We start from the raw sequence: 22,437 nt of genomic DNA on the forward strand, positions 1-22,437 counted from the left end.
CTTACAGCTATTACATTAATGCTAGTAAGACAAATCTTTGTTTGACTTGCTTGCTTTGCTTGTATCAATGTTTGCTCAAGCATGGCAATTAAGATAGGCGGGGCTTCAGCTTGTATACATCATACTATTGGACGTTATGTTTGAAGTTAAGGACACTGAATTTTAAAACATCACAGGATGACAAATATAAAGCGCAATCGTAGAAATGGAAGCCAAATAAATTGTATTTGTGTTTTCTCGAAGATATGCTTTTTTATCATCCAACTGAAAAGACTGTCGTCAAGTACTTTAGAAAAACAAAATAGCTGTTCGAACACACCTTCTCTGATTATGTGATTCATTACATAGGTATTTCATTTGACCCATATATCTAATCTTTTAGTACTGTGATTTTTTTTATGTTATAAAGTCAACCTGTAGCTTTGCTATATAAAAATGATAGAATCTGAAGCGAGATGATGTATCAAATGTTCTTTCTTTGTACGTTTTTAAGACAAAATATTCATCTCAAACACACCCTAACATAAGAAGGTCCCACTCGATTTTCTTTTTTTGATACATTTGTTTCCAATTTTTTGATTTTTTTTCTCGAGTCACATAATGGAAGGACAGACACGGAAATAACTAAACTTAAAGATAGATATGTTCTCTGTCCATATTAATTTTAAAAAAAATAGAGGTTATGCATTTTCTTCAATCAACTTGATAGATAACCATGTCGTCGACTTGATATCTAATTGTTCTGCTTAACTATGTAATAGATAAATTGAAAACTTATTCAAATGGTTGGGTTTTTTTTACAATAAAACACTTCGTATTTGAGAAGAAAATTGTTATTTAATTTGTTTCTATTCACTCTTAAAAAATTTCTTACTATAGTAAACATTACAGAAAGCATTCATCGCCTTCTCTATAAACAAAGAATAATCAGTTTAAAGGTTTACAAGCAAAAATTAATCCAAAGTGCGCAATATTCAATAACAATAGACATAATAAATAAAAGGGATGAATTAAGTCATCCCCCCCTTACTTAATTTATCACTTTTAATAGAAAATCAAGTGCACCTTCTAATGTATGTTAGGGTGTGTTTGAGATGAATATTTTGTCTTCAAAACGTAAAAAGCAAGAATATTTTATATATCATCTCGCTTCAGATTCTATCATTTTTATATAGCAAAACTACAGGTTGACTTCATAACATAAAAAAATCACAGTACTAAAAGATGAAATACCTATGTAATGAATCACAAAATCAGATTAGGTGTGTTCGAATAGCTTTTTTGTTTTACTAAAAGTACTTGACGACAGTCTTTTCAGTTGGATGATAAAAAATGCATATCTTCGAGAAAACACAAATACAATTTTTTTGGCTTCCATTTCTACGATTGCGCTTTATATTTGTCATCCTGTGATGTTTTAAAATTTAGTGTCCTTAACTTCAAACATAACGTCCAATGAAATTTAAGTATGATGTATACAAGCTGAAGCCCCTCCTATCTTAATTGTCATGCATGAGCAAACATTGATACAAGCAAAGCAAGCAAGTCAAACAAAGATTTGTCTTGCTAGCATTAATGTAATAGCTGTAAATCAATTTTCTTGTAAAATCTTATTAATTTATCACTAACAAAATATGGAAAACTAAGTTTTGGAATACCAGAGATTGTTAATTAAATAATTTGTGAATTGTTTGAAAACTGTACTGGTGTTTGTGGTTTTATTTATCTGAAAAATAAGCATCAAACTGGATATTACACCAAGCATAATTTTATCATACAAGTAACCAACTGATTTCATTGGATGCTTGACTGCACTTGGAACAGAGTAAGTCAGACACTGGTTTGTATCAAATCTGAATTTTGTCTAGTTACCAACACCATATATGTCACAGTGAACTCAACATACACCAAATTATCGTAATGGCTTATACTAGACAGTGACTTTGATACCACTTTTATTACCTGTAAATACTGTAAATATACATTTATTTCAACATATACAAATCTTTCAACAAATTCGGGAACAATTACATTCATTCATAATCTAAATATAAAACCACAAACTACAATGAGACAAGAACTGACGGACTAATGAATTCGACCAAGCACTTACGCCATGAATTAATATCGCCAATAAAACAATTTCTAGCTGTTATTCAGTAATTTTGAACTATACTATAAAACTATGTAAAAAGTACAGAAAAGCCGTATTGCAGAAAGTTATAAAACTATCATAATATTTCCATATAACTTTTAATGAATGAAACTCTATCGAGAATCTAAATAATATTTTCCAAATAACAAAATTAACTAACCTGTAAATATTGCTTTGGCATTTAAGCGTCAGCATTGAAAGGCGGCTATTCAGTTAATGAAATATTAAATCTCTATATATAAATAAGGCGTACATATATTTTCCCGCACTCGTGCAATAATATTTTATTCTATTTAAATCGTTCAGGTGTGTAGTGACGTGTATATGAAATTGTGCAGTGACGTATATTAGAAATGTCGTCAGTCTCAGTCAATTGTCATAATGAGTATGATGAAACAGAAAATGGAATGAATGAGTCAATCAAATAAATGAACTGATGAATAACCAATCAACCATTTAATAATACACATAAATACGACGGTGACATATATATATATATACTGTCAGATCAAGGAGCGTAAAGAGATTTGATTTATTGTTGGTATCTTAATGTTCAGTGGTTAATATTTCATGCATGTTCAGGACAGGTCGAGATCTAGAGAGAGAAATGCTGTATATTAATATTGTAGACTTACTTCCAAGAGTTTTCTCATTAATCTTTCCATAATAATCACTAATATCAAACTTGGGTCCATTGTTGTTTAAATCCTGTAAATATGAACAAACATAATTATAAGAAAAAAAACCCCAAATATTATTGTACCTTCTTGTCTTTTGAAATTGCACAGATTTTTTATGTACAAAAAGAGTGGTCACATCTGTATTGAGATCAAGACTTTTTCAAAGCCTGCCAGGTAATATATTCTATGAAGAAGCTTTTAACCATAATAATATCAAATTTAATTTTAAAATGATTTTATAAGTTGATAACATTTTGTATTTTAAAAAAAGGTATAAAAAAATTGTAGGAAACTTGTTTGTTCTTTCAATATTAATTATGTCATAAGCTAGGACTTTGAAAAAAATATAATTCAAAAAGCACAGAAACTTTTACATATCTGTCTATTTGATGAAATCTTGAAGCTCCAATTACACTAGGAGAATGCTTAAGATCTGAAATATGGGTAAAGTTTGTATGGAAGAAGTCTTGACAATAACTTACAATAACATAGATGGTGACTGTTCCTGTGTCAACATACTGTCCATCTGATGCCTGCACTGTCATGATAAACCTTCAACATAAATAGTCCATGTAATGAATATAACATGTTGTCTATCTTACTGTGTTGTGTCTTTTTGTTGAGCACTTATTTTACAATGTTGTGTACCAGTAATAGCTCTTATTTTAATTTGTATAGACTTTATGTACAAGTTATCAGTATGTTGGCATACACCTTCTTTCACCATGTGATACAAGTTTATCTTCAATTATTCACCAGCATGATATTTCACTTGAAGGTTTATTGAAAGTTTATATACTTTAAGTCTAAACATTAGGGATAGCTGACCACTTTATTAAGTTTGTTATATAGATACAAATTTGGATACCAAATTTGTATCTGTATTTTTTATTTTTTTTCACCGGTTTTTCTTTCTTTCTTTCAAAAATGAAATATTTCAAATGTTTATTTCATTTTGGAATATTATCCGATTGTATGTCAAAGAATCTTCTAATATTCCATTTGGACAGATAATTTTGTTTTAGTGACTATCTTGATAACCGTACGTCTAAACACTGCTAAGGACATATACAATGCCACTAAGGACTAGAAGGAGTGCTGTAAATATGTATTATTGCATAGCAATATAATATTTCCCTCAGAAAGTAACCCAAAGTAAGCTTGCAATAAATCTTCAAAATTCATGACATCATTAACGACAAAATTTAAGTTTAAACCAATTTTTATTTTTAAATATTATATTGCTATACAATAAAAGGGTTATTACATGAATATTCGGGAATATTGTCCCTCGCAAAATATATATTGCACTCGCAAGCTCGTGCAATATGAAATTCTACTCAGGACAATATTCCCAAATATTCATGCAATAACCCTATAATATTGCACTAGTGCAATAAATCTTCAAAATTCATGATATCATCAACAACAAAATCTAAGTTTAAAACAATTTTTACTTTCAAATATTATATTGCTATACAATAAAAGGGTTATTGCATGAATATTGTCCCTTGTAGAACATATATTGCACTAGCAAGCTTGTGTAATATAAAATTCTACTCTGGACAATATTCCCCAATATTCATGCATTAACCCTATATTATTTTTACATATTATGTTAGACATTGATATTTAATGCATAAATTTCACATTTTATAGAAAAATAATTACAAATAAACAAGATATTCAACATTATTTAGACATAAGGACTCCTTAGCAGTGCTTAGACGCACCCTTTTGATAAAGTCTGTATTTGGATATCTCTTTGGACCTTTTACAACCACAACAAAACTATACTTACGACCCATTAACACCAGGAGCATCATCATACAATATCGGCTGTTTGGCGGTAATATTCCCTGTTGTAGAATCTATCTGCCATTTTAGCGTACTTTCTTGTATGAGACTGTAGGATATAGGACCCCCCACATTATCAGGATCGGTAGCCACCACAACCACTTGTGGGTTTGGAACAGTTCGTAATTCCTCAATATAACTTATATAGTTCTTGGTAGCAAACGTTGGGCTGTTGTCATTGACATCATCAATATGAATGACAAGGTTAGAGGTCACTGTTTGACCAGATCCACCAGAATCCCTAGCTGTAACAGTTAGATCATAACGGCTTTTCTGTTCATAGTTTATACAGAAACCAGAGCCTGGTGTAGCACAATTAGCAACGGTCACCTGTCCACTGACCTCATCTATCTTAAATCTGAAACAATAACAATTCTATTCAAATCAATTTCTTCATGTAATGCCAACAAAAAAAAACCAGAACTGTCTGCATTGCAGGACTAATACACCCCTTTTTCAACCTTACAACAATTTTTGTTTCTAGTCTGATATTCAGTATTGAGGAAATGACACTGATTGATATTTTTGGTTTTCTGTTATTCTTTTTATATAATCATTGGCCTTGTGTTATATTGACACATGGTTACAGATTGGTAAATCTTAAAGAATTATACTGACCCAAGAACAAATTCTATGGTTTGTATACTGCAAATTCAGCTTTGTTTGCAGGGGATATAATTAAGCAGTTTTAACTATATATACTGTGGTATACAATTAGTAGAAAGTACAATAATCTATTGTATCAGTATACCTATTGAAATACACAGGAAACTAAAAAAAATAATAATACATTCTATCTATAGTATGTCCATTTTGCCTTCTACAGATGAGTTTGGTACATTGGATTACTTGTGATCTTATGAGGGTTATTAGGACACATTTTGGAAATTAGCAGATTAAATAAAAGTTTGAGCTAGCATAAAATCACTTACAGAGGACTTCCATCTCCAAGGAGACCAAATCGTATGCCACTGTTGCCAAGGATACCAGAGTCTGGATCTGTTGCCTAATAAATAAAACAACAATAAGGCTTCAATAAAATATAAATCAGAATGACCATTATCAAATATCATCTTAACACTGCATGAGTGTTGCACAATTACATTAATCATTTGCCAATCAATCCATACGGGTTTACTATCCATACGAACCCCTAAAAAAACATGTTTTTTAGGGGTTCGTTACGTTTGGATAGTAAACCCGGCAATTGTAACAAGCCCCTGTGAGTAGATTATCTCAAAAGTTCATTTCTTGACAACCTCATAATTTCACGATTGTACACATCGATTTTAAATTAGTTTCTGCATAACACATGCAATGGCAGTACCTTTCCAATTACTATTTATGTGTTGCGTCTAAATTTAAGTTGTAACACTTTATAGTGACTGAAAAGGGTAGAAATTCATCAGATGAGAAAATGCTGAAGACACCTGGAAACAGCACCAGATCATTATGTATTGCATCTAATACAAAGAAACAAACTGAGATTTGGATAGTTCCACTTCAAGGTAAAAATATTAATCTCTTGAAATGATATTAAATTAGAGGCTCTAAAGAGCCTGTGTCGCTCACCTTGGTACATTTGTATATGTGAATATTCAACAAAGGACACAGATGGATTCGTGACAAAATTGTGTTTTGGTGATGGTGATATGTTTGTAGATCTAACTTTACTGAACATTCTTGCTGCGTACATATATCCCCATCTATAATGATTGTCCCAGTAGTTTCAGTTAAAAGTGTTAGTAAAAATTTACAAATTTTATGAAAATTGTTAAAAATTGACTATCAATTCGTCTGAAATTTTCAGGGCAGATAGATCTTGACCTGATAAACAATTTAACCCATGCCAGTTTTGCTCTTAATGCTTTGGTTTTTGAGTTATAAGCCAAAAACTGCATTTTATCCCATGTTCTATTTTTAGCCATGGCAGCCATCTTGGTAGGTTGACCAGGTCGACTGACACAATTTTTAAACTAGATACCCCAATGATGATTGTGGCCAAGTTTGGTTTAATATGGCGCAGTAGTTTCAGAGGAGAAGATTTTTGTAAAAGATAACTAAGATTTACGAAAAATGGTTAAAAATTGACTATAAAGGGCAATAACTCCTAAAGGGGTCATTTGACCATTTCGGTAATGTTGACTTATTTGTAAATCTTATTTTGCTGAACATTACTGCTGTTTACAGTTTATCTCTATCTATAATATTTTTCAAGATAATAACCAAAAACAGCAAAATTTCCTTAAAATTACCAATTTAGTGGTAGCAACCCAACAACAGGTTGTTCGATTCATCTGAAATTTTCAGGGCAGATAGATCTTGACCTGATAAACAATTTTACCCCATGTCAGAATTGCTCTAAATGCTTTGGTTTTTGAGTTATAAGCCAAAAACTGCATTTTACCCCTATGTTCTATTTTTAGCCATGGCGGCCATCTTGGTAGGTTGACCGGGTCACCGGACACAATTTTTAAACTAGATACCCCAATGATGATTGTGGCCAAGTTTGGTTTAATATGGCGCAGTAGTTTCAGAGGAGAAGATTTTTGTAAAAGATAACTAAGATTTACGAAAAATGGTTAAAAATTGACTATAAAGGGCAATAACTCCTAAAGGGGTCATTTGACCATTTCGGTAATGTTGACTTATTTGTAAATCTTATTTTGCTGAACATTATTGCTGTTTACAGTTTATCTCTATCTATAATATTTTTCAAGATAATAACCAAAAACAGCAAAATTTCCTTAAAATTACCAATTTAGGGGTAGCAACCCTACAACAGGTTGTTCGATTCATCTGAAATTTTCAGGGCAGATAGATAAAACAATTTTACCCCATGTCAGAATTGCTCTAAATGCTTTGGTTTTTGAGTTATAAGCCAAAAACTGCATTTTACCCCTATGTTCTATTTTTAGCCATGGCGGCCATCTTGGTTGGTTGACCGGGTCACCGGACACAATTTTTAAACTAGATACCCCAATGATGATTGTGGCCAAGTTTGGTTTAATTTGGCCTAGTAGTTTCAGAGGAGAAGATTTTTGTAAAAGTTAACGCAGGACGACGACGGACGACGACGACGACGGACGACGACAGACGCCGGACGCAAAGTGATGAGAAAAGCTCACTTGGCCCTTCGGGCCAGGTGAGCTAAAAAATATTGTAACACTGTAGTTAATTAATAAAGATATTATTACATGTATTTCTGTATTGGCCTTGTTATTGGTCCTCGGCCAGCTGTAATGGCATTCGGCTTCGCCTCAGGCCAATACAGCAAGCCTCGGACCAATAACAAGGCCAATACAGAAATACTTACGTAATAATATCATATTACTTTTTATGTCCAAAGTGAAAAACAAGCACCTTAAACCTCTAAAATATACAGACTACCAATACATACTGTAACTGTAACAACAATTGTTCCACCAGGAGCAGTCTCTACGATTCGTTCGTCATAGTTAGGTGGATTAAACGTTGGAAGGTTGTCATTAACATCTATAACATTTACTATGACTTTGGCCGAACCAGATCGCCTTTCTGGTGTCCTGGTTTCTCTAGCTATAACCTAAAATTATATATTGATGCCCTATCTTTAAAATGTATACAATTTAATAAATTTATAAGAAATGGAAAAACTGCTATACTTTGTTTTCTTTATTTAACTAGCAGTTTTCAGATCAATACTTTCCTTAGCTTTCAATTTGGGGGTTAGAGTTCCTGATAAAGGTAAATCATGAAAAAATCTTTGGACACACCAAATTTATGAAGAGTTAATTCCATTTTCTAGCACGGGGCTGATACTATTGCTGGCTAGTCCCGAAAGGGTATCCTCATTTCAGTAGTCATTGCTTATTTACTGACATCATTTACCACATACCACTCTTAAATTTACGAATTATTAAGATCCTAAGGTTCGAACCCATCAGGGGAAGTTGACCTTAACTAGATTTGGCTATTTTTTTGTCCTATTTTGTCATATAACTCCTCATACATTAATACAGTCGTATACTTTATATTTTGGGGAGTTGAGCATATCTGTCACCAAATAAAAAGAAAGAAAACAATAGCATTTAATTTTACATTTTTAGCTATCAAAATTTAAAAAAAACCTCATTTGTCATAACTTTTGTTTTATAAAACTTTTCAAAACTGTTACAATATTTCTTAGACAACCCATTGCAACTTTAGTTATATAAGTAGCCATTTCCCTGACAATTTTAACTTACATCAAAGATATACTGAGTTGGTCCTGTTTCATAATTTATCAAGTTAGTATCCTTTATAAGTATGCTTGCAGTTGTCTGTCCCTGTCCATTAGAGGGTGATACTTCAAATTCTGCATTGTAATTGGATAATTCAAATTCAAAATAAGCATTGTCAGCCTGAAAAAAAAAAACTTAATGGATGAAAACATACAAGTCATTATTTTTCAATCTTTTTATGTTTATATATAGATTGATTGTCTTAAAATTAAGACATATTTAATAATTTGTACCAGAATGGTCCTATAAAACCTTGAAGTAGTGGTTTTATGGCTATATAATCAACAACAATTGATAATATCTAGATTCAGACACTATCCAATTTAAACCCAGCAGTTGTGAATATATATATAATCATAAGGAATCAAAGGAAGATAACTCACCAAATCTGGATCAGAAACTGTCAATATCACACCAGGTAGAGGTGACTGGTTTGGTATGTCTTCAGCAATACTGACATTAAACTGGGTTTTAGCAAACTTTGGACTGTTGTCATTAGCATCAACAACATTAATTCTAATGGTTGTGTAGGCAGTTGTGGAAGCATCACTTCCCAAAATGTTAGCTGAAGCATTTATTACCTCCCTTGCCTGAAAAAATAATATCAGAAATATTCATATTTAATTCTTTTTTGAAATTTTAAAAGATGAGTCATAGTTACAGTAATGATAATACAGATCCTGTCTGACACAATTTTGTTTAGTCTAGATAAAAGAGTGTTGACTTTGTATTGACAAATAGCCTGGTTTCAAACTTGTATGCTCCAACTGGCGATTTGAACATAGCTCGTGCTGTTTTTTTTCTCAATGTAATTACATGTATTCTATTGTTTCTCAATATTTCACAGTAAGGTTTAAGCAATTTATATAGCTAACTGCAGTTCAAATACCTAAATATAATATAAGAATCTCAGACTAACTTACCATAAACCCAAGACCTATATTGAGTTCTGGACTCTCTGTAACTCACATTGATGTCATGTTAACTTACCCTTATTCCCAAATCTATATATCCTATAATAAGGTCCTGACTCTCTCTGTCAAAGGTAACGTTGGTTGTGATATTCCCCGATACAGGATCCAATCTCACCAGTTGGTTAATAACTGAAATCAATATTCATATTTCATTTTTAATCCCATTCAATTTTATAGTCCCCAGGTAAAATATTTTACACCAGTCCATGTTACAAAATAGAAAACATTTCAATTTCTATTCAAGACATATGAAACTTAACACAGACATTTTACACAGCTAATCAAAAAATCAAAAAAATTAAAAAAAACTAAATATTTTATATATTTTATGTACTGCTAAAACTTGACCATTTATCTGTATGGTTAAGATGTGGGTTCCAATTTAACTTGTGTTGTTGGGCTCTTGTCTCATTTATGGTATATAACAACATTTTTTTCAAATACCATAAATGTTTTATGTAAGCATAATTTTTCACTTGCTCTCTAGTCAATAAATGTTTGGAGAATATAATCCATGACATGTGACTAAATTATGGGTTTGAAATAAAACCAAAATATTCAGAATATGATTTCAATAAAACTTTTCACTAAAAGCTAAGCAAATTCATGCAGTTCAGTCTTCACATTCTATAACAACTATCCCTCAACAAGACATTTTTGACTAAATTCTATGTTATGAACAAGACAAAATACAAGCTGATAATTACAAGCTTGTCATAAATGGCAAATGAAAAAGGCATGCAATTTATTTGAAAAAAATATAAATAAAGGTATCAATACAAATGCATGATCCCAGATATTAATTCCTGCTGATTTTGTTGTTAAAACTAAATTATGAGGAGGCTTTTGAACTAACAATACTAAACAACTTTCATTTATTGTAAAAGGGACATAACTTTTATTCATTTAAATTGATAAAAATAGAAATTTAGATATTTGAGTTTCTTGCCTTCTCTCTTTAAGTTTAATCCAAAATTAAGTCTCTGGTAAATGAAATAATTCACTAATCCAAGAATTCAAATTTTGAAAGATTTTTAACTCATGAGTAAAAACACTGAAAAACTAACTCATGCAGTGTGTATATCAGTAGTTCTTTGAATATTTTTCTATATTGGAACTCTTTGATTAACTATTCTATAAAAAGTCTTATCCTGCTCAATAAAGAAAAATAAAGTAATATCTATTTCATTGCTAAGTAGACAGGAGAAAAAAAAAGTAATTTCATCATGATCACAAAAAGAATCTGACTAGCCATGTGACATCATTGAAGTAATGGTGAAAACCGAGTGATTTCTAATTGTATATTTTCACTTTCAACACTCTGGTTTTACAAAGATATAAAAGATGTAAATAAACAAATTCATGAATGATAGTTATAAACATGTATTAAATAACAAGAACAAAAACAATGATTTGCATGCTCAACATTTAAACCACTCTCCCAACATATATTAAGTTTAACGTAAAAAAATTATAACTCACGATGATGACACAAGTTAATTATATCACCTAAAATCAATATTCATAAGTCACATGTACTTGTAAAATGTTTGATAGATCACATAAAAGCAGCCAATAACCATACAAGGATATGGATTCATATAATAATGAACTTAAATGTACCACAAAGAGGTTGATCTTGAGATCTTAAAAATATCAAATCAAGGGACTAGATATCTGATTGTGCCAAAATTACATACATGACTCCTTCCAACTAAGAATACTGAAGGCTTCATCATCATATTTTTTTTATATCTTAACTGTATCATTAAAGTTATATTTTTCCTATGATATTTTCTTTTTTGATAAGAAGCCTTCTTGAACTCATATTCTGCGTTCACTAGACAAAAAGCTTAACATTGTGACTTGCACCTGATATTTTACAAAATCAATATCCAGACTACCTGATAATTGGTACATATCTATACATGCTATATGCAGATTTTTTTTAAATCACAAAAATTAAACTTTTTTTTAAATTCTTTAAAATCGCAATTATAAATGCATGCAATAATTTCTGAATTAACATATTTGATGGTCTTTATCTCAGGTAAAACTACGCAATCTCAAAGCCTCCGTACAAAATCTTATGGATTAACTTATGTGTATCATAACTTCTATAAATAAGTCTAGCTATTTTCTATAACATAGATTGCAATGCTTAACTTATATTTTTTGTCATATGTAACAATATACTAAATAATACAAGACACATAATACATATCATTCCTTTAATCAAAAATGCCATTCCAGTATAATGAATTATTTCCCATGCATGTTACACTATAAATAGTAACAACTCCTGTGCATGCTTTACAACACATGTAGACATCACTTCTATACAATTTCTCCTGTTTTTTTAACTCCATTTCCCCCCTGTAAAATCCTCTTGTAATTCATGAACCATCAACAGTTACATGCTTTACTTACATGTCCGTATAGGAAGTATCCCTATTAAATCATATATCTGAAAATTTAATGCTCTCATTTGAACACAATTACTAGCACAGAAATTGAGTTAACTGAATCAACATTATTGGTGTTGATCTCAGATAATCATGTGCCAATGTTTGACTACAGTAATCACATAATCACAATTGCTCACATAATTTAAATTGTTTGACTATTATTTTGAAATGATCACCAACATTTAACTCTTGTAATTACATTATCACAATTATATGGTTATCACAAATGTTTGGCTGTGATAATCACAAACTCACCATTATATGATTACCTTAATCACAACTGTCTAGCTATTGAAATCATATATACACTATTGTATGACTCTAAAGGTAATCACAAATCACCAATGTTAAGTTATATTCATACAATTCTTTGTTCAATTTGACTATGATAATCACATAATTTCCATTGTTTATACCTACCATACTATGGGAAACCATACCTACTGTATCCTATGTAATAACATCTACCATAACATGTGTATACATTCTGTAATCTTTCTTATTATGAGCACACTTTTTGTAACATGTGTATTCACATCTTTTGTAACCTGTTTAATTACACCTTTTTTAACCTTTATAATCACATCTACCAATCTTTGTAAGCATACCTATTGTAAAAATTAATGTGCAATAAAACATATTGCAACCTTCATAATCACACTTATTGTACCATGCATACTCACACTTGTACCATGTGTAATCACACTTATTGTACCATGTGTAAACACACTTATTGTACCATGTGTAATCACACTTATTGTTCCATGTGTAATCACACTTATTGTATCATGTGTAATCACACTTATTGTACCATGTGTAATCACACTTATTGTTCCATGTGTAATCACGCTTATTGTACCATGTGTAATCATATTTATTGTACCATGTGTAATCACATTTATTGTACCATGCATACTCACACTTGTACCATGTGTAATCACACTTATTGTACCATGTGTAGTCACACTTATTGTACCATGTATAATCACACTTATTGTACCATGTGTAATCACACTTATTGTTTCATGTGTAATCACACTTATTGTACCATGTGTAATCACACTTATTGTTCCATGTGTAATCACATTTATTGTACCATGTGTAATCACACTTATTGTACCATGTGTAGTCACACTTATTGTACCATGTATAATCACACTTATTGTACCAAGTGTAATCACACTTATTGTTCCATGTGTAATCACACTTATTGTACCATGTGTAATCACACTTATTGTTCCATGTGTAATCACACTTATTGTACCATGTGTAATCACACTTATTGTTCCATGTGTAATCACATTTACTGTACCATGCATACTCACACTTGTACCATGTGTAATCACACTTATTGTACCATGTGTAGTCACACTTATTGTACCATGTGTAATCACACTTATTGTACCCTGTGTACTCACACTTATTGTACCCTGTGTAATCACACTTACTGTACCCTGTGTAATCACACTTAGTATACCATGTGTATTTACACTCTTGAACCATGATTAATCACTTTTTTTGTACCATGATTAATCACACTTATTGTACCATAAGACACATGATGTGTTACCAATCTAACCCAATTACTTACTTTCTATATCAGTAAAATTACTTGCTAAAACAAAAATTGTGCGGACAAATGTAAACTCCTCTACTATTATACTTGTTAAGATAATCTGATTACAATTAGATTTACTATTCTATATAAAATTGTATTGAAGTTTTTAAAGTTATGTTTACTCCTTTATCCCCCTTTTGCTCGATGGACTATGGCTTACGTTGGCAATATATGTGTTTGAATTTCTATTTCTAAATGGATTTTGAAAATCAATTTATATAATAATAAACGTGTAATGTATAGGGAATCAATCACTTATATTTCAATCAAATATAAGTCTATGCAAAAGTATCCCCTTGAAAATAATATTATAAAAAAAAAATATTTCTAAATTAGCGTTTATATGTAGATAGTATTTGACAATGTTACATGTACAAAGAGACTTACAAGCTAGTTCATATCTAATCTCTCTGGCATTCTCTCTATCACCATCAACTGCTTCAACATACTCCAAGAAACTACCCTGAAAGGAACATAATTCGCATTTATATAGGTTACACAATATCAAAACCTTTTTCTAAATTTTAATTTCTGTTCCTTTCAGTTTGTAACTTATTTAATTGGTTGATAATTAATTTCATTGCACATGAATCACTGGGTTTTAATACTTTGTTAAAGTGATGTTTTGTTGTTTTCCCAAGATTACCTCATCAAAGGGCAAACTACACCAAAGACTTACATATACATATCAAAATATATAGAAGGAAGATAATAACAGCTCTGGTAAAGTAAGGAGGTGTGTTCCTTATGTTTAAGGAGTGTGATACCAAAGAGACTTACTGCAAGTATACTCTCTGTGACGGTGGTAGATACTGCTCTGGTGAAGTGAGGAGGTGTGTTCCTTGTGTTACAGGAGTTTAATACAAAAGAGACTTACTGCAGGTATACCCTCTGAAACAGTGGTAGATACTGCTTTGGTGAAGTAGGGAGGTGTGTTCCTTATGTTTAAGGAGTGTGATACAAAGGAGACTTACTGCAGGTATACCCTCTGTAACAGTGGTAGATACTGCTCTGGTGAAGTAAGGAGGTGTGTCCTGAACGTTTATCAATGATACTTCAATACTTCCAATCTGAGTCTGTATACCATCCTGATAAATAAATAAAATAGATTATAAAATTAATAAAAATATATGTCTTCCAAATCGAGGTCCACCTGGAAACCATCAAGACTGTTGCAACTTTTGGTAAATGTTATCCTCCCCTCTACATACTTGCTAAAATAATTGAAATATCTGTTCCATTATAAAATGAAGTGATTAAGCAGGCAACTTCATTGCTTTTCAAAATTTATCAGAAATAAGAATTGATGAGCATAATTTATACTTGATTATATATACCTATTTGTTACAATAAAAAAATCATAAATAATAGAAAAAGAGTGAAGTTTTTCTCATTAAAAGCCTGAAGCTTAATTATTTTGACCTTGAACACAAATACTTACGAAAGCAGCCAAAGGTATCTGATAGAAGGCCTGAACTTCGTAATCCACCGGTTCAGCCAGTGTCACATGACCTATCCAATTCTTGTTAGAATCGGAATCTATATTTAGTTTAAACTTGTTGCAGGAATCTTTATACTGAAAATAAACAAGTTTTCAGGTTTTTTACAAATTTTTCCCTTTTTTTGTCAATCAGCTTCATTTTTCTTAAATATGATTTGTTTCCGATAAAACATGAGGTGTTCTTTGAGAATAAGAATGACTTTTATATAACTTTAATTTTAAAGAATTATTGCGAGCAATAGAGTTACTGATTTGGCACTTCTTTCAACAACAACTGAATATTATATTTAGAAATATAGGAAATTTCTAATTTTAATGTTTAATTCTATATAATAGTAAATCCAGCCTTCCATTCTATACATAACAGACTCAGTCAGGATTCTACTTTATCAAAATTATCTCCCCATTACGCCAGTTCATTTTCACAATCGTAGAAATGGAAGCCATTGTAGGGATGACGCGCTGCCAATTTTGTTCTTAGAACCGATAAATTTATCCTTATTGCACCATTACGATCCTTATATGTCAGTTGTATTTTAAAAGACAAATGTATCAACTAGCTAATGAGCATCAGTTAATGATCGTGTCTGCATTGATTCAACCTAAAACTATTGTCTGATCGGTTGTCAGGTGGAATTTTCGAAAATTCATAAACATTTAAAAAAATTCTATGTGGATATGTTTTCCGTCCGTGGTAAATTTTCTAAAAAAATCGGAGGTTATGCATTTTCTACATCCAACTTGAAAGATACCCATGTCGTCGACTTGATATCTAATTGTTCTGCTTTACTATGTACTAGATAAATTGATAACTTATGCAAATAGTGTTTTTAAAATAAAACACTGCGTAATTGAGAAGAAAATTGTCATTTTATTTGATTCGATTAACTTTTAAAATTTTTGTTACTATAGTGAACATTACAGTAAGCATTTATGGCCTTCTCTAACAAAGAGCTTTGATTCTTTTGATCTATTTTAACTGGGTTTCCGCCTGAGACTCCAATCCCTATTAGACTAAATCCACTAGTAACAGTTATTTAGTAGCTATTGTTAGTTATTCATTACAATAACTTGATATATTTGTGTATTTTTTAATTTTAAAATTCATTGTTAGGTTTTTAAATCATTTATAAGAACAGGAAAAAACCTCACCTGACCATCACCATCATAATGAATTAAATTAGCTGGTTTTAACTTTATACTTTCCTTGACATAATAATCAATGCAGGGTTTGGCAAAACTATATCTAAGTTCTGTCATGTCTTCAAATTTTGTAATTGCTTTTTTTAGTTTGCCGTTGTTACATAACAAAATAAAAATTGACCATATTTTCATGATGTCTAACAGAAAGAATATAATTTCATAACAATTTTTGAATACTATATTGAAGTTTGCCAACATGTCATCTAGAAATTATTCGATAAAAACAAATTTTAAACACAGTATCACATGTGATACAATATTTCTCCACTCTTAACAGTTATTTGGAATTCTTTGCCTAAATAATTGATAACAGATTGAAAAACTGTGTCTTGCCTGCAATTGCTGTTGTGAGTATAACATTTCCATGTTGACTGTCAAAAAAATTAGTTCATTTATCAATAAAGTACAAAATAGAATTTTTTATTTTTTTTTTATTCAGATGTTGTTTTTATTTAAATTATCATGCTCACTGTTGAAGAGTCTGTCCAAATTTTATAACATTTTATAAAGGTTTAAAAGAGTAACTGATGTCTCAAACAGTTTAATCATGTTTGCTGCAAAAAAAAAGAAATAAAACCCTTTATGACTTTTATCAGTTAAAAAAAGAAAAAGAAAAAATATTTTAAAAATTCATCTTCAATCTTTCATGTGATCATAAAAAGCCTATGTCCAAGTTTCATAAAATTTGGCAAAGATTTCACAAATCAATTTTGTTTGAAAAACTTCCACCACAGACTGAATTTACATTTGGATCAAGCTAGTAATAGAGGTCGGTCATTTAAAGACGTATCAACCGTATCATATACGTTGACGTATCCGCATCTGCAGATATACCAAAAAACAGTAAGTAATCTCTTTAGTTTTATGTACTTTCAATAATGCAAATAAACAACTGATTAATTTCTAATGCAAAAAAAACAAAAAAAAAAACAAGCCAAGTAGGAAATATCGAGTTTTTGTGGAACATGTAATCCGACTTTTAAAGATATTCCGGATAGTTGGAACAGTTTACAGGCATGATAGGAGTGAATACGGTAAAATCGTTTATTTGTGTGCTAACTTGTGCTCACGTAGAACCAAATTGTTATTTGACAAATAGAGCGATACTCAGTACTGTTTTATTAAATGTACATGTATTTATATGACATCTGAAGACAACTCGTGTTTCTATTACGGTACCTCTTATGATAACATCGCAAATGAACAATATTCAAAGTTCATTACATGTAAATAAGTAGAACATTTGATTTTTTGTGTGTGTTTATTTATGTAAGATCTTGAAATATTTTTTAACTAGATTATTAAAAGATTGTGTACGAGATTCATGTACCTGCCCTACATTGGCTCCTTTTTAAGGGCATGTAAAAGTAGTTGATAGACCCCCTTATTATTATTTTTACAAAACACCACTGTTGCAAATTTTAAAAGTGAATGTTTGATTGATTCGAACGTAAGGTGTTCTTAAGCTTGGGAGCACATAATAATTGTTGATAAATCTGCAGATGCGGATACGTCAACGTATACGATACGGTTGATACGCTTTTAAATGACCGAAGTTCACCGAACCTCTATTGCTAGAATGAAGGATGGCTATGTCTCACTTCAGGGATAAACTGTTCCTGACTCAACAAAACTTAAACTGCATGATATGAAGAAATATTGCAAAACAATATAATGGTAGATTTCATATATTTCAAATCTCTCTTTTGTAATTATATGAATAAAATGACAGCAGCTGGTTTTATGTACATCAAACACCAGAACCAAAAACAAAATAATATTAAAAAAAAACCTTTCAGCTTTTGTTTCATTATTTGATTAAAATTAAACACAATAACTGCTTCAACTTACCACTGATTGATCAATCTAAACACCAAAAAACAACAATGTATATATACATATCACACACTTACGTACATATCACCAATGTGCAACATGTTTGTCATACAAAAAAAATAAGATATTAAAATAGATGTATTCTCTTTTGCTGCTTTTTGTTATTTCCTCGAATCTTTATATCTCCTTTAAATTACCAGCCAATGATATCTGCAGCCATGATTTGTCTTATCATTCTCAAGAAATTCAAAAAAATCAACAACAAAAAAAATCATATGATTTGAAAGGTCAAGTGTAATTACACTAACTTAAGCAAATGTGGCATGATAAATATAACCAATGTCAAAAATGAACAATAATTTTGTCTTGAAGATTTGAAAAAATATCCTCTATCACTATTGTACCATAATGGGATCTGTCTATTAATTTCACTAATGATTTGTATAGTAAGATCTTACTATACAAATCCTTGATTTCACTATAAAGTTAAATATAATTTATAAATCATTGAAATAGCTTTAATGTCCAAAATTGTTTGTAATTCGTGTTTACCTTTGTCAGTATTGTTTGTAATTCGTGTTTACCTTTGTCAGTATTGTTTGTAATTGGTGTTTACCTTTGTCAGTATTGTTTGTAATTGGTGTTTACCTTTGTCAGTATTGTTTGTAATTCATGTTTACCTTTGTCAGTATTGTTTGTAATTCGTGTTTACCTTTGTCAGTATTGTTTGTAATTCGTGTTTACCTTTGTCAGTATTGTTTGTAATTGGTGTTTACCTTTGTCAGTATTGTTTGTAATTCGTGTTTACCTTTGTCAGTATTGTTTGTAATTCGTGTTTACCTTTGTCAGTATTGTTTGTAATTCGTGTTTACCTTTGTCAGTATTGTTTGGAAAAGAAAAAGATGTAAACAGTTATGATTTCTATATTTTCATTTGAGAAAAAAAAAGGTTTTGGTTTTTCTGTTGTACAACACAAAACCACACCAATCACCATGACAATATGATAATAGATTTTCTCAGTGCTTAAATATCATACAAACATATCACAGAAAGACTTCCATTTAAACCTCCATGACAGAATAAGTTTAATACACAGATAAGGAGTTCAAATGGAAGTCTTAAATTCAACACAAAAGGATACCCAATCTTACCACAGGTTCTAAACCCTAAACATGATACAGTAAAATGATAACTTTTCATGTCACCATGTATACTAGTAAAGAATTCAAACAGTTGAAGATACCTATATATGATTTTTTTTATATGCAGTTTATATTTGGAATTGTGTGTATACTTGTAAGTAATTTGAGGTTAAAAAAGACACAAGTAAAAAGAGTTGTGAAATGAGATTTGTTTAAAAAAAAAAAGAGTTAAGAGTTCAGATTATATCAACTGTCACCTGTCATTTATGTATATCATTGAATAGATTAACTTGCAGATTTATGAAATGATATTATCACTCTGTATTCCAACATATAGCAAGTATTAGCTTAAATATTTGAAAAAAGGGTTGAATTTTTTATTTGAAAGGCCATAGAAACTATGCAATGTTCTATCTTTAGTTATTTTTCATACCATTAGATTCTGTGACTATACATCCTAAAGCGATCGTAACTAAATTCCTTTCCCTTACTCAATGTAGTTAAAACAAATCAAGCCATAAGGCAATAAAGGAAAAGTTTTTAGATTCAGAAACTTATCCTTATGAACAGGTGAGCCTAAAATAAAAACTTGCACCTAAGGACTATTATTTGTTCAACGATATATATTGTCCAATATTCATAATATCACGTGACAGCTTACTATATGGGCCCAACAACATCACTTATAGTTATTTTGTATATATGTTTAAAACATATTCAGATAAAATAAGGGTTTATAATCATAAATATAAATAAACTGATGTACTTAAAAAATACAAACATGTAGTTTGAAATACCTAAACCATGAATATATCTTACATTTTGCATTCATAATTCGATAACATGCAGGTTGCAATGGTATAGTATACATGTGTATGTTCTAGAGACTCTATAACATTTGTTCTCCAGTATGTGTTATTTAAGAATAATACAGACAGCCAATCATTAGATATAGATGTTCAGATGATGACTGGTCTCTTTATCATGCAACTTACCCTGGTATCCTAGACAACAACCATTTATTATAAAAACACAATATCAGTAAAAATTTAGAGAAAAACAAATACCGTGTTTATAAACATATGAATTGCCCTTAATGAATAAATTTGATAAGAAAAAAGTGGCACTCATAAACTTCAGATGATGTCCACATTTCAATTTATAATAATCAACCAATTAAAACTTAACTTTTCATCATGAAATAGATTTTTCATCTTGAGCATGAAAAATAGAACTCTGTTTCTAGATTTATTATGAAAACTTTCCAAAGAATATACAATGTCTCTATTTTTATACTGCCACTCTTTTGCTTCGACTGTCAAATCAAGAATGCAGAATGTGGACATTTAATGTAGTCATGGTGATTATGGAGATTTGTCTCCCTTCTTTCGCTATACCAATATGCATTTTCTCTCAGCGTTAGGTATTAAACACACTATAACAAAAGGATATCTCACAATATACAATAGAAAATTTACCTATGATAAGAATGTGCACAAAAGCTTTGAATAGCATATTGGTGAGAAATCATTTCTAAAAAAACCACCCTCATTGTCATCATTTCTATAAGTTGTGACTTACCTGGGGTGCTGAGGTGACAGATGGGTCACAGGTGACTATTAGCTTTGAGTTGGTAAAATCCACATCTGTAACCTGCAGATTAGCATATACCGTGGTCCCAACAGCTGTATTCTAAAAAAACAACATGGAGTTTATTATTGTTATATAAAAGTATCTGTCTCAAACTTCTAAATGATCTATAAATTTTGTTTTTGTTCAGTGATCAAAATTATAAATTATAATGAGCTTAAAAATTTGTCAGTAATCAAAATTTACAGGGTCTTGCTATAAATAACTTTAGTATGATAAACTTGTTAGCACATCATTGACTGGGGAATACAGAAATGATCAATAAATGCCATTCAAATGAGGGAAAATATACGGCATTAGATAGCCAATGATTACCTCAGGTAAAGATGTCTTCATGGTCGGACTTGAAAACTGTGGTTTTTCATCATTAACATCTCTAATCTGTATAGTGATTGGTCGCCTGATCTGAAGACACAAAAAATGTCATATACATATATATACCTCCATATTTGTGACTGAATATTTGGCTACAAGGGAGATAATTTGTGAATTATTTATGAAATTACCTCCACATATGTGACTGAATATTTGGCTGAAAGGGAGATAATTTGTGAACCATTTATGAAATTACCTCCTCATTTGTGACTGAATATTTGGCTGTAAGGGAGATAATTTGTGAATTATTTATGAAATTAACTCCACCGTTGTGACTCAATATTTGTCTATAAGGGAGATACTTTGTGTACAATTATGTAATTACCTCCACATTTGTGACTGAATATTTAGCTGAAAGGGAGATAATTTGCAAACTATTTGTTTAGTTACCTCCACATTTGTGCCTACATCATAGGCAATGAATTCTACAGCTATCTGTGGTTCATCCTGAAAAAAAATTTGCAAAACGATAACATAATGCCATATACCAAAAGAATGCTTGCTCATCTTTACTAATATTAAAAAAAATGTATATGGCTTATTCATATTCCTCATACCCACCAAAAATGTAGTCTATAAGGATTTTAATTTATCATGGCAATAACCATGAGTAATTGTAGTCTTTCATTTGATATCTACTTAAACATTTCTGTTATTAAAAATAGCTGATACAGTCTCCCCAAGTTAGGTTCAAATGTATTAGGAATATAATCATG

The 22,437-nt window shown here is 30.6% G+C and overlaps 1 protein-coding gene across 4 annotated transcripts in view; it reads right to left on the reverse strand.

Annotated features, from left to right (window-relative positions):
• LOC143046223 (cadherin-87A-like) overlaps nt 1-22,437 on the reverse strand; it is a 46,896-nt gene that overhangs the window by 22,405 nt on the left and 2,054 nt on the right. For 2 of the 4 annotated variants that reach the window (XM_076219267.1, XM_076219265.1), the window contains exons 4-18: nt 22,112-22,168; nt 21,662-21,751; nt 21,278-21,388; nt 15,456-15,590; nt 14,989-15,102; nt 14,402-14,477; nt 11,411-11,437; nt 9,945-10,057; nt 9,338-9,544; nt 8,919-9,074; nt 8,093-8,257; nt 5,625-5,698; nt 4,637-5,050; nt 3,318-3,387; nt 2,791-2,863 (exon numbers count right to left, since the gene is read on the reverse strand). In XM_076219267.1, the coding sequence (XP_076075382.1) occupies nt 2,791-2,863; nt 3,318-3,387; nt 4,637-5,050; nt 5,625-5,698; nt 8,093-8,257; nt 8,919-9,074; nt 9,338-9,544; nt 9,945-10,057; nt 11,411-11,437; nt 14,402-14,477; nt 14,989-15,102; nt 15,456-15,590; nt 21,278-21,388; nt 21,662-21,751; nt 22,112-22,168 (1,882 nt within the window). Of the gene's footprint in view, nt 1-2,790; nt 2,864-3,317; nt 3,388-4,636; nt 5,051-5,624; nt 5,699-8,092; nt 8,258-8,918; nt 9,075-9,337; nt 9,545-9,944; nt 10,058-11,410; nt 11,438-13,987; nt 14,012-14,401; nt 14,478-14,988; nt 15,103-15,455; nt 15,591-21,277; nt 21,389-21,661; nt 21,752-22,111; nt 22,169-22,437 lie in introns of all 4 variants that reach the window. The other 2 variants (XM_076219266.1, XM_076219268.1) reach the window with 2 other exon arrangements.

Source organism: Mytilus galloprovincialis, chromosome 9 (genome assembly GCF_965363235.1).
Source record: "Mytilus galloprovincialis chromosome 9, xbMytGall1.hap1.1, whole genome shotgun sequence".
NCBI classification, from domain to species: Eukaryota; Metazoa; Mollusca; class Bivalvia; order Mytilida; family Mytilidae; genus Mytilus; species Mytilus galloprovincialis.